Source organism: Fundulus heteroclitus, chromosome 3 (genome assembly GCF_011125445.2).
Source record: "Fundulus heteroclitus isolate FHET01 chromosome 3, MU-UCD_Fhet_4.1, whole genome shotgun sequence".
In the NCBI taxonomy this organism is placed as follows: domain Eukaryota; kingdom Metazoa; phylum Chordata; class Actinopteri; order Cyprinodontiformes; family Fundulidae; genus Fundulus; species Fundulus heteroclitus.
In genome coordinates, this window is record NC_046363.1 from 3,741,715 (window position 1) to 3,754,810 (window position 13,096).

The 13,096-nt window shown below is 45.5% G+C and overlaps 1 protein-coding gene across 1 annotated transcript in view; it reads left to right on the forward strand.

The window, feature by feature from the left end:
• The first annotated feature begins 234 nt into the window (after positions 1 to 234).
• Positions 235 to 13,096, forward strand: part of cdk14 (cyclin-dependent kinase 14) — a 216,161-nt gene continuing 203,299 nt past the window's right edge. The window contains exons 1-2 of the mRNA XM_036128847.1: positions 235 to 689; positions 10,001 to 10,032. Coding sequence (XP_035984740.1) covers positions 596 to 689; positions 10,001 to 10,032 — 126 coding nt within the window. The 5' untranslated portion in view covers positions 235 to 595. The remainder of the gene's footprint in view (positions 690 to 10,000; positions 10,033 to 13,096) is intronic.

Genomic DNA, 13,096 nt, shown 5'->3' on the forward strand with positions numbered 1-13,096 from the left:
GGTCCTGCAAAGGGCAGCAACCGGGCTGAACCCTTCCTCCTCCTACTGTTGCAGGGCGGCGCCGCTCTCTGATGGACAGGCCGCGGAGCGAACCGGACCAGGCGTCTACCCGGTACTCCTCCAATCAGCGCACCGAGGGCGGGACCAGAGAGAGAGAGAGAGAGAGAGAGAGAGAGAGAGAGAGAGAGAGAGAGAGAGAGAGAGAGAGAGAGAGAGAGAGAGAGAGAGAGAGAGAGAGAGCATCCCCCAAAATATGACATCCATCTAGATTGCGGCGGAGCTGCCTGGGAGCGACAGGGACCCAGAGGGAGGACAGAGGAGTGAAAGCTGGAGCCCGACCACAAGCAGCCATCGCTCCGGTCCCTCCAGCTTCTGGACGGACTTTTTGTTCCTTTCTTTCTGCCCTTCTCCGAAATGTTGGCTGTCTGAGAGGAAAGCCCAGCCTCACCAGTTGATGAGAGCCCGTCCGAGCCGCTGAAGGCTCCTCTTCCCAGAGATCCGCAGCGCGCCGCAGCTGGTCGGGCTGCGCAGCCCAGCATCAGCCGCCGTCTCCCCGCTCCGAGCCGCCGCCTGCCCCGCCGCCCCGCCGCCCGACATGTGCGACCTGATGCCGGCCGCCCAGCCCGCACAGAAGATCGGCAAGATGAAAAAGTTGAGGCGAACTTTGTCGGAGAGTTTCCGGAGCATCGGTGAGTAAGGGCACTTCCCCCCTGGCTGTTTTTTCCATCAGTGCTTGTGGGCCAGAAGGAGAGTTGGGAAGTGCGTCCAGACGCAGCGGCAGACGGCATCTCTGCTCCCAGCGCAGCTGTTAGACAAGCTCCGCAGGGCTACATGTAATCTTTTAGCGCAGAGAGAAACCACAGCGTCTCATTCCATGTGGGAAAGTCATTCTGACTCCCTCTGCTGACCACTGAGCCCAGACAGAACCGGAACCGAGCCCTGGGCAGATGCTGCATCAGTTGTCTGAGTTCTCTCTGAAACAATGAAAGGAGCGCGTTAATGCCACTGATTGGTTCAGGGAGAAACTGGACCGAACTGGTGGAGGTGCTACTGGTTGCAGGTCCAGTTTGGTCAGAAAGTCAAAGCCTGATGTTGGCTTTCTGTCCGGAGATCAGCTGTTTGCTCTGGACCTGCTCTCAGGTCCGGGTGGGTTTGGGGTCCGGGGCCAGATGTGGGCCAGATGTTCTGATGTTAGGCTGCTCTGACTGATGCCAGCCCGTTCCATCTCTGTTAGGGGCTAAAATGAACTACACACTGATTTAAAAACACTAAATACAAAATACACCTCTCCCACACTCTATCCCAGATAAAACCCATTGGACCGAGCTTCTGAAGGCAGATAAACCCTGATCATGGAGCTTTTTATAAAACCCATGAAAAGAAGAGAATATTGTCTGTTTTGGTCCTCCTCAAACCAGAGGAGCGCACCTTAACCCAGGACAGTTATTTTGGTAATAGTAAGAACCTCAGATTTATTCTTAGTGATGTCACTTTTGAAATGATGTGTTTAAGTGTTGTAACAGGATTTAAGGAGCTATCCTCGTTTCCTTTCGCCTTCATCCCACCCATATTAAAACTATTCTTCACTCGGTTACACATTTTCCTGTCCTCACCTCATCTCCAGCGTGAATCATTTAAATGTCTCAGTTTCTCTGTTCTGACCCGGATCAGGCAGGGTTCTGTTTAACTCTGTGATATTTAACACAATCAGACATTTACCTACTAATGAAACGAAGTAGTCTTTTTTTTTCTTTCCTTAACGACCTGATTGCCTTGTTTGTCTGTTGCTTTTCTAAAACGGTAGGAATCCGGTTTCTGGTTCCGACTCGGTGGCATTTGGTGCTTGTTGTGTAATAATTATAATAATTAGAATGAGACTCTTCAGGATGTGAAAGGAAACAAGTTGGCCTTTTAGATTGTCTCTAATGGACGTGTTTTTGCTCTGTTTTGTCCTTCGTCTGCACGGTGCCAACAGTTCAGGCCACTGACGGCCATGCAGGGTTTTATCTACTCAGAGATACTGAAAGATGAAAAGAAGTCAAACAAACCATCGCACCGTCTTGTCTTGGTAAAGTGACGGGTCCGTAGCTGACGCATGGCGGTTCTGGTTGCAGATGGTATGATGGTAGATATCATGAGTCCAGTTCGGGTTGGACTGACGATACTTTGAAATTCCTCCAGATTCCTGGAGTGGTTTAATTCTTCACTGTAAAGGGAGATTTATGCAAATCCCTTCCAATCCTTCTTTAAACCACCTTCTGTTTTTTTTTTAAATGGGTCAATGATTTTCTCACACATTAGTGGAGATCCATGGGGTTACTCCTGGAAGACATATCCTTCCACAGATCCTGCTTTTGTTCCCGATCGAAACAGCAGCAGAGACCAAACTCCAGGAGTAAAAGCTTCTGTTGTCTGGATTTAATGTAGCATCCTGCAGATTGACTGTAACACACCCTGAACGATTAACAAGCTGCAAGATCGTTAAAATCAAATCATTTTATTAGTCCAAGGATAAGAATATTTGGTATAATTAATATTCTTTGGGATTTGCATCACTAAATGCAGTTCTTTAAGATGAATTATTGAAGAAATACAGAAAAGCTTCTTAGCGTTTCTCTGTTTCTGAGCTTTTTTTCTATTTCTGATGGGGAGGAGAGTTAGAACACCAGTCCCAGTGTCTCTGGAGCAACTACGACCACAGTGGTCAGCTCTGCAGAGATTCAAGGAAAAAGACACAGCATTAAAAGCGCAACAGCAGACGTTCAACCAGAGGCAGCGCACTTGAACCCTGCCAGCTCTTTAGCCCGGTCAACAGGTGTGGATCAGACCGGCACGCACTGCGGGACAGTTGTCAGGCGGGCAACAATAACACGCTCCTACGAGGTGGAGAATCACCATGGAGGACGGATGCGACGCAGCTGGTCCCATCTCAGGGAAGTGCCACTGCCTACGATGCCATAGCACACGCTGGCTCAAGAGGGAACAATAACTCGGTCAGGGACACCGTCCAGGGGTCCTGATAGACTCCACTTATGAACATTTGACACACACACAGTTCACACCATGCTGTATAAGTGAAATGTTATAAGTCATATCAGTATTTATCTGTCTTCTCTAAGCCCAGTGGGTGGAGGCAGATGAGCGTTCACACTGAGTCTGGTTCTGGTTCTGCTGGAGGTTCTCCTCCCTGTTAAAGGGGAGTTTTCCTCTCCACTGTCGCTTCATGCATGCTCAGTATGAGGGATTGCTGCAAAGCCATCAACAATGCAGACGACTGTCCCTGTTTGGCTCAGATGATGGTGACCAGGATGCTAAAGGTCATGGTCAGAGGTCATACAGAACATGGCGGGGGTGGGGGGGTTGATGTTTTCAGTTCAACCTCAAGACGATTCTTCTTCTTTTCTGAATGAAAGGAAGAAATCCGGTCGCACATGTCTGGGAGCGAACACCACATTTTCAAAGAAAGTAGCGGAGAGAAGCAAACCAAACAAACAGCAACCAAACCCGGGCTTGTCCGTCATGACAGCCAGCGGTCAGTGCATGCAATGCGATTCCTTCTTTAGCACATTTCAGTAGCTACAGGCAACACAAGACAGTTCCTTTTTTTGTATGGATGAGGACTTTGTTCTGGGGACGACAATAAAATAACGAGGACGTTTCAGGGATCTTTAAGTGTACAAGAAGCTCAGCTCTGCTGAGACGCTTTATACTGACAGATGAAGAGGAAAGGAGGAAAATAAGGACTAATCCCAACTTGACAGGATTTGTGGCTTCTGCGTTCCACCACGCCCCCCCCTGCTCCGCTGGAATCAGTCTAGTGCCTTCCACCTGTTTCATGCGTTCATTAAGGACTCCACAGCCAGTAGGTTCCCTCCTACCCTTCATTCACACACTCCGTCACCAGTGCTTTCTTTATAGAAATAGAAGCCATCCTTGGCGATGCGGTAATTCCCAGCGGCTCCATGGCGCTGCAGCACCAAGGACAGCCCTCCTCTGTTGAGCGTCAGAAATACCGATCCAGTCTGTTACTGATGGAGGACGGAGCGAAAGGCGTACATTTCTAAAGACCAGATGAGCCAGACAAGAAGCCAGACAAGAAGCCAGACACCAGAAGAGTAAACTGGATCTAGAACATTTCAAAATAAGACGGGAGGCTGTGTGGATGCAGGTACGAATCCTACACAGCCAGCGGGGTGAGCCGCACTGCCACAGAGAACGGAGCGGACACGGAACGTAGTCAGTGTGAAGCCGGCTCCAGGCCTGCTGCCCCCGCATCCTGATCTCTGATGCGCAAAAGACAATAACTGGATGGAACTTCTAACACTCATTTTGAACATTTCAAATGTCATCGTTGTCATTTAGTGCTACTGTAAAGAACACGCTGGAAAAAGACTAATAAGTCTTAAATAAATAACGCAGAAGCCACAAATCCTAATAATAACTTTAACACAAACAGCATTGTTTGTTGATTTGATGGGTCCAAACTTTAAAATTCTGGCCTTCAGACCTCATGCCTGAGAGTTCAACAGATGAGGGGAGGTGTGTGTGTGTGTGTGTGTGTGTGTGTGTGTGTGTGTGGGGGGGGGGGGGGGGGGTCTCTACCTTATGTGAGAGCTCCTTTAGAGGAAGCTGGTCAGTAAAGCACAAGGAGACAGAAGGCAGCAACAAAGGCACCAGGATCAGGATTGGGTGTCAAAGGTCAGATGGCATGAATGCATTATATAGAATAACACAGACTGATGATGTTTTAAAGTCTTTATTCCTATTAATTTTTCACCTGCAGCTAATAGAAAAACAGAATATTGCATCAGACCAATAAAAAAAGCAAACTTTTAATGCAGAAATGGAAGCTTAATGAAAAGAATGTTTATTACCAGCTCAAAGGTTGTGTTTTTTTAAAAAAAGGTGCTTTTATTCTGACAAACAAAGCTGTTAGAAATGCACGGTCAATTCATTGAATATGACCATTTCTCTCTGTCTGTGGTTGTGCTGAGGTTGCAGCGGAGCTGCTGTAATATTGATGAAGCTTTGCTCTTAATTTGTTTCGGGTCTGTTTTCTTAAGCGGTTCCGCTCTGAGCTCTCATCCTCGCCTCGTCTCACTCAACAATCGTCCTCCTGGACCTGGGAGGAAGAACGACACAAACACTGTGCAGCCTGACGGATCCATCCCCCGTTTGTACCCCAGAAACGCTTTTGCTCCAATAACCTCAGATCTTATATTTCTTTATAAAAACAGGATCACCGCAGGGTGCAGTGACCTCATCGCTTGATGCTGTCTGCCATTAAAGTTCTCATTAGGGCCCAGTTCACAGTCACAGCATCCATCGTATCTTATTCCGTGTTTATCCTTCACTCCTGCAGGTCGGGCGTGCTGAGTGTGGACCTTCACAGGGCTCAGTGGCCTTTCCGCAGAAGACGAACAAAGACAAAAGCTGTGCCGCCTCTCAGATCAGAAATGAGCAGGAGTGATTCCGGGTCAATGTGGCGGCAGAGAGAAAGATTGGCATTGACTTTTCCGCTGTGCTGATGCACATCTCTTATTGGCTATCTCTCCTCCCATTTGGATCAACACATCTGAGCATCGATCGGCCTCCTCCTCCTCCTCCTCCTCCTCCTCCTCCTCCTCTCCACGCGCGCTTTAACAAAGAATGCGAGCCCTATTGTTTATGTCTTTGTTGCCTGGCTGAAGCCGATCGGTCCCGGCGGACAGGCTGGTGCCGCGCGTTGAATCAAAGCGTCGTGCATCAAAATGCGAGGTGGATGTTTTAACTGGGACCGCTTCACATCCACCTAATGAAGTGATCGGGGTGGTGGTGGAGGGTGGGGTGGGGGGGTGGGGTGGGGGGAGTCAGCATTGCTCCTACTGAATGCGTTCATTAAAGCTGTCTGCGTAGAATGTTGTAGGACCGACCTGGTGAAATGACTCTAGGCGTCCAGAACCAGGGAGGCAGCAGAACCTGTGGCGTACATTCTGCTTATTTATCTCAGGTTCTAAACCAGGCAGGGTGAGGGTGCTGTGGGCCAGCAGCAGTCAGGCGGAGCTGTTATAGGGAAAGTCTGCATCAGCTACAGATACACATGAACTCGTCTCAGAGGTAACAATGACAGATTATTATTAAAATATACCAGATGGTACAGTTATTACTCCAATGCTGCCTCTTTGCTTTCCGTCACAATAGAAACCAAAGGAGGTTTGTGAGGTTCTCTGCGGCTCAGAGCGCGGTGCTGACGGCGCTGTTTCCCCCCACAGGGCGCGGCGGGCCTCCTGGCCCTCAGAGGAATAGCTGAAGGAGCCAGACTGTCCTCTGAGGGCCCGCTGTCATCGGGACAGGTCGTCTTTACAGACCTAATGTGTTTTGGGAGCAAGTGTTTGCCCGCTTGCTGCTTTCTTCTCTTTCTGTTCCTGTTTCAGACAAACAAGCATATGTTCATATCAGACAATATTAAGAGCCTTAAATCCTAAAAGCCTTTTAAAATGGAGATTTCATTTATTAAAGGAAAAATCTATGCAGACCAACAGCTAATAAACTCAAAGAATTGACTCAGAATGTGTTGCAGAGCAGCACCTCATTTATTTGGGAGTCTTTTTTTTTTTTAATTAGAACCTTCATTTACAATGTTACAATCTAGCTGGGAAAAGTAGGTAGTAAACCACAGACTGGAGCAACACGCTGTAGCCATTCACAGCACTGACGGTTCAACGGAGGTTTTTCTTCCCTCATTACTGCTGGTATTGTGCCCTTGAGCAAGGCTATTAACCCCAACAGCTGCTCGTGACCACAGCATCAGCGTTATGAGGGAGATACGTGATGAAGGATGTGACCATTCTAGCTGCAGCGGCTCTGTTAACCTGGGGAACTGAAGGATAACGCGCTGCGTCGTGTCCCCAGGACCGTCACTTATCAAGCAGCATGTGGTAGAGCTGTGGAGGACGGTTTTGAGCAGACCGTGGCTTCAGCCTGAACATGTGAACACGCACACCTTCTAGCCCCCCCCCCCCCCCCCCCCCCCCCCCACACACACACACACACACACACACACATCTCTCTCTGCAGCCCTCTCTCCACACAGCTCAGCCTGCCGTGCTACTCTGTCTAATTCAGATTTTTTTTAGCTTGCTTTTGGTCATCTGGCTATAAATATAGATATTACTGCAGGGGCCCCATACTACTCCACATCTTGAGGGGAGCCGTCTGCCACCTGCTTTGTTGCTGCTGCTTCTATCCTTATATACAGGGTCTCTCTCCCCCCCCCCCCCCCCCCCCCTGTCTCAGTCAGCTACGGCCAGCTCAGAGTAGAGTCATCGCACAGCTGATCTTGCAAATGACAGCAAAAGACAACTGTTTCAAAACCAAGACTAGCGCTGCTCGTGTCAGGCGGACGTACAGCGTTCTTAGAGCAGGCGCTTCCTCTGACACGAGTAAAAATAGGAACAACTTGCTGTCCTGCTGCTGATTCAAAGACAGAAACCGATGGTCCCAGCAGGTAGAATTCATCTTTGCTTTGTGTTGCGTGTCCCTGATACTTTCAGGGCAGTAAACTCTCCAAATTGTGCACATAACCATTTTTTTATTCATTTTTATTACATTGTCTGGCCCCAGTGGCCTTTTTATACCTCAGACCAATCTTTCAGCTGTGCGTTGCAGTCCGCTGCAGTCCGCTGCTGGGCATCAGAAAGTTGCAGGTAGGACTATCTGCGTCGTGACGCTGAGCAGACGGCATTCCCTAAAGCAGCGGAAGCTCCGAGGACGCGCCTGAAAGAGGCCGTGCAGCTTTAGATCAAGACTGTTGCCTGGAGCCAGAGCTGTGGTGGCTGCAACAAAAAGAACTGTTCAAAGAACTGTTCAAAGAACTGTTCAGCGTTCAGAACGGGTTTGACTCCAGTGAGCCGGAGCTGCTCTGTGCTGTTTCTGCAGGAATGAGGGAAACAGATCTGCCTCTTCCATCAGCACAGGAAACATTCGTCTCATCAGCGATGAAACCTTTAAGGGACTCTTCCTGTTCTCACAGCTCGCATAGTTTTCTGTCAGTGAGGAGCTTCAGGAGCATTTCCAGACAGAAGAGGTGAGGAGGATCTCTCCAGAATGTGTGCAACACGCACACATCATCCAGGAAACTCCCGTCTTAGAGGTTTTCCAGACGTTTTCTTTTCATACTGAGTGCATGCAGAAGAGAGCACTGGTGGACTGGACTGGGTCTATAGAGTCTACATATGGACAGAAATGATTGGTGTACATTAGCCCCTCATATGGAATTTAATGTAGAGTCATGTGTAAATAAAGGCTGCATGCAGCTCCAGAGAGCAGATGCTGTAGGAGCCAGAATATTTCTGGTCTTCTAGAGAACTACATGGGCCCCTGTTAGCTCTCTACCAAGCCAGGTGTAGTGTTTTTTTTCCCAGATAGAGATGTATATATTTTATTGTTTGCATGTATTTTCTATTTCACTCCCCTGTTATTTCTATGCCTTAGGCTCTGCGGCCCCCTGACCGTGTCGTCATTGGAGATGAGAGTTAGTTCTCAGCTGGCCCACCTGCTTGGATGAAGGTTAAATAAAAATAAGAAATGCTGCAGGTCTGATGGTCCATAGGTCATCAGTACATGTTTGATTTAAATGATCAGTGAGGCAATACTAAAATACCTCAATCAAATGAATCCGCCTCTGGTTCAGCGACAGAACGCTGTATAAGCAGCACTGAGGAGTTTTGCGTTGAATCTGTCAGGTTTCTACCATCCTCTGCAGGCTTCCATCTGGCACACACACCTTGTTGTCATAAACAAGAACCTGACAACATCTGAACCGTGTTATCTTTTCACTGTAAGAACAGAACCTGAACAGTCCTGTTCTGCTTGGAGTGGAAGTGTTTCTGGGCGAGACGCGATGGTGGCAGAGTGATTGTGTAAGAGGCAGATGAAATGTTGCAACCCTGCACTCCATGCAGAGCTGATGTTTTCTCCTCTGCTGGATAGGAAATACATCTCACACACTGCTCCTCTGATCAAAGCAAACTGCATAAACATGTCAGCTGCTTTTTTTTTTGGTTTTGTTTTTAAAGTGAAACTTTAAGTGTGTGGATGTGCAGTGTTCAGTCTTTGAGAGAGGGCTTAGGAATCATTACAGCGACTCTTTGGGTACAGCAGACATTCCCTCTGACATTACCAAGCCGTTTTAGTTTGGGTGGGGTGGTTCTCGACCCAGAGGGAGGATCATCATCATCATCATCATCATCATCATCATCATCATCATCATGAAATCCAAAACAGCTTTATGCTTAAAGTTAGAACGCACAAGCAAGGAACCAAGGAACACAGCATACACACATCAAATGATATAAATATATATGTATGTGTATATATATATATATATATATATATATATATATATATATATATATATATATATATATATATATTTATATATATATATATATATATATATATATATATTAGTTATTATAGTACGTTATCTGTTTTGTAAAATGTATAATATATTTTAATTTGCGCTAATATATATGTATATATATAAAATGTATTTATTTTGTAACGCTGGAGATAGGCACCAGCAACCCCCGCGACCCCATGAGGGATTAAGCGGTTCGGAAAATGGATGGATGGATTTTGTGCTAAAAGATATACCCAAATGTATTTCAATTTAGATATTTTATTTTATTTTACTTATATTAAAATATATACATACTTTAGCGCAAATTAAAATATATTATACATATCACAAAATAAATAAGATATAATAAAATAAAAAATGTGTGAGTGTGTGTGTATGTATTTTTAGTATGTATATATGTTTATATAATATATATATATATATATATATATATATATTTATAGACATATATACATATATGTGTGTATATACAGTGGATATATATATACACAGACATTTTCTTGCAGATTATGCTTGGAAAAGCTCTGTCCTGTTCAATAGAAATTTGCTGTCGGTCTAGTCAGCGTCTAATTTGTGTTTTCTTTGTTTGCCTTTCAGCTTTCAAGAAGGAAGACAGCGGCTTTGATGAGGTAGGTTGGAAGCTGGTGCATTTTGGGGAGCCTGTGACATCACTGGCCCAGCTCCAAGGCTCGGCTGCACTCATGTGTCTGCCTGACGTGATTCTTCAAGGTCTCGTTGGCCAGATGTTGTCAGGAAGGAGTGCGGTGCAGCTGAGTTTTTTGGTTCCCCGTGGAACCTGCTGGAACCTGGGGCATATGCAGAGTAATGTATTCATGTGTGGAGCTCTCATCTCAGAGGCATCTCTCAGGGTCACTCACCATCACAGGACTGCTTTGGCCTGCCGAGTGAGACTGTACTCAGGGCTCCAGTGCAAATGTACTGTCAGGTTTTCTTCACTGGACAGCCTGAGCTATCCCTGCTTGCTGGGTGTTAACTAATCAATTGGTGTTATGGAACATTCTCCTGCTGTAGGTGGCTATATTGAAGGTGGATGCTTCTCATGGAAGCTTATACTGGGTTCTTTCTGCACTCATGATGGAAAAAAGAATCTAAACGCTTTTTAGTGCGTTGCTAATGTGTTGTTTTGCAGTCTAAGTTTAATTTCCCTGTTTCTGTGTGGTAATATACAGAAAATAGTTTCATTCTCATCTTTCTCGTTATTGCTATTGAGCCAGCAGCTCTGGGCTGCTCTGACTTTGCAGGTCTGGATTGATTTCTCCCACGTCCTCCTTCAGCTTGCCGTGTGCTAGACAGCTGCTTGATGAGGCAGTCAGTCACTCAGAATATTGGGACGCCATGTTTGTTCTTCCAAGGTAATCACGCCTGTAATGCAGCAGCGACTGTTGCGTTGCTGGCCCTCTCCGCCTGCGTCTGCAGACGGCTTCCTGGAGCCAGGCCCTTGTTCCTCAGCAGACACATGGTTTCACCACCTTGGAACCCTTCCAGTGCATTGTCTGCAGGGGCTGCGCTTAATGAATAAGTGATAAGACAGCCCCGCGCTTTGTGTTGAGGTTGCACACAACGTATTGCTCCTGTTGCTGGGTTTAGTTGCGCTATTAGCAAAGCTGCAGAGATGTTCAGCTGAAGGCCGAGGGCAACAAACAACAAGGGCACACAGTTATTTGACATGTTCTAGATTTTTCCTCATCAGCATTTTCACCATGATGGCGTTTGGATATTTCTGTCTTTTATTGATTATTTTAGTCTTTGCTTGACCTGTGTGGATGATGCATTTTGTTCTGTCTGAATTTCAGGCAATGATACCATCTGCCTGCAGTGTTGGAACTTATGTAGATTTTGTTCCCCCCCCTAATAGAATAACCATAAAATCTCAACTAAACCTCATTTGGGCCTGATGTTATTTTTTTATTGTTGTTGCAAAAACAGGCATTAAAAAGTGAAGGAAATGAATAAAGACCATTATTTACAGTCATATACAGTAAATTACAATGTGAATTCTAGGGCTAGGTATTGTTAAGAACCTCACAATTCAATTAAATAAAATTTGGATTCTTTGGGTCACAATTTGATTCAATATTGATTTGATTTGATATTGATTTATTTTATAGTAAGAAGTACACAATTATTTTTGACTACCTGTTATATTTTAGATAATTATTTATTTATATTTCATAACAGTGCATGTATTTATATTTTCAGCATCTAAAAATTAAAATGGAGCACAAAAGTAAAAACATGACAGTACTGTCATTGAAGTAAAGTACATGTAAAACTAAATTATTGTCCTTTTCTTTTAAAACTGGGATAATTCTCATGATTTTTGAACAATAACACAACTGAAAATAAAGCACTATCCGTCCATTCATCCATTATCTGTGCACGCTTATCCCTCATGGGGTCGCGAGGGGTAATAAAGCAATAGCAAAGTAATATTTGTGATGAACATGGAGAGCAAAAGTTTAAAAAGTATTACAGTACTCAGTACTGGACTGGAGTTACAGACTGGCCCACTTTCAACTGTGGGGTTGAAATGTTAATGAAAAACATAGTTATATATCAGTTACAGCTAATGTGATGCTTTTTATTCTCAGATGGGCAATATAAGAGATGTGGACATACAGTTTAGCTGTAATCCAGCAGCATCGCAGGCCGATAACTAGGGAAAGGGGTTCTGTTGGAAAAAAAGCTTAATCCAAATGAGTGATTTCATGTTAAAAAAAAGCCTAAAAAAGAAACCCGTGATTCCTGAAGTTGCTTATAATAAGCGGGCTTAGCAACACCGCACCTCATTTAAAGCTGCTCAAAGCGTCAGGCATTTACAGGTAATGCTCCGTGGTTGTGGAGGAATGAGATGACCAGTTATAGCCAAGCACCACGCATCTCTCTAATAATGCAAGGGCCAAACTGGGCGGTTTAAAGAGGCTTTTTTCTGACCTCTGCTGCTCAGTCTGCTGGTCGGCTCTGTAGCACTTGTTTATGGGTTTAAAGGTCCGCTCTGCAGCCGCTTGCTGAGCAGAACCTGACTAGAGCGCAGGAGAGGGGTGTCAGCTGGAATTTTGGGCAAAAAAAAATCTAAATCATCCCAAAAGTGTATATATATTTATTTTAGCTTATTTTTAGTAATAATAATATATTTAATTTGTGATGCACTTTATATTTATGCAAATTACAAAGTGCTACATTAAAAAACAGGTAAGTGCTAAATACAGATGGAGAGCATGAAAATCAAAAGATAAAACAAACAAAAATAATAAGGAAAAGGGGCAAGAGTTCAATCAAAAGCTCTCCTCAAAAGGTGAGTTTTAAGGCCACGTTTAAAAGCGTCCACAGTCTGTGGGGTCCTCAGGTGGTCAGGGAGAGTGTTCCACAGCCTGGGAGCAGCTGAGCAGAAAGCCTGATCTCCCATTGTATGAAGCTTCGTCCTTGATTGTTTCAGCAGAGATGTTAAGGTAGATTGGAGGGAGCGTGTTGAGGTCTGTGTGGTGCAAAGTTCCTTGAGGTATGGTGGGGCATCACCATGGATCCACTGGTGGGTAAGGAGATAGACCTTGTACTCAACCCTGAGTGAGACTGGAAGCCAGTGGAGTGACTTGAGGATGGGGGTGATGTGGTCATGTATGCGCACCCCCAGCAGGATCTGGATGCACTGCAACTTCTGCAGGCTTTTCTCAG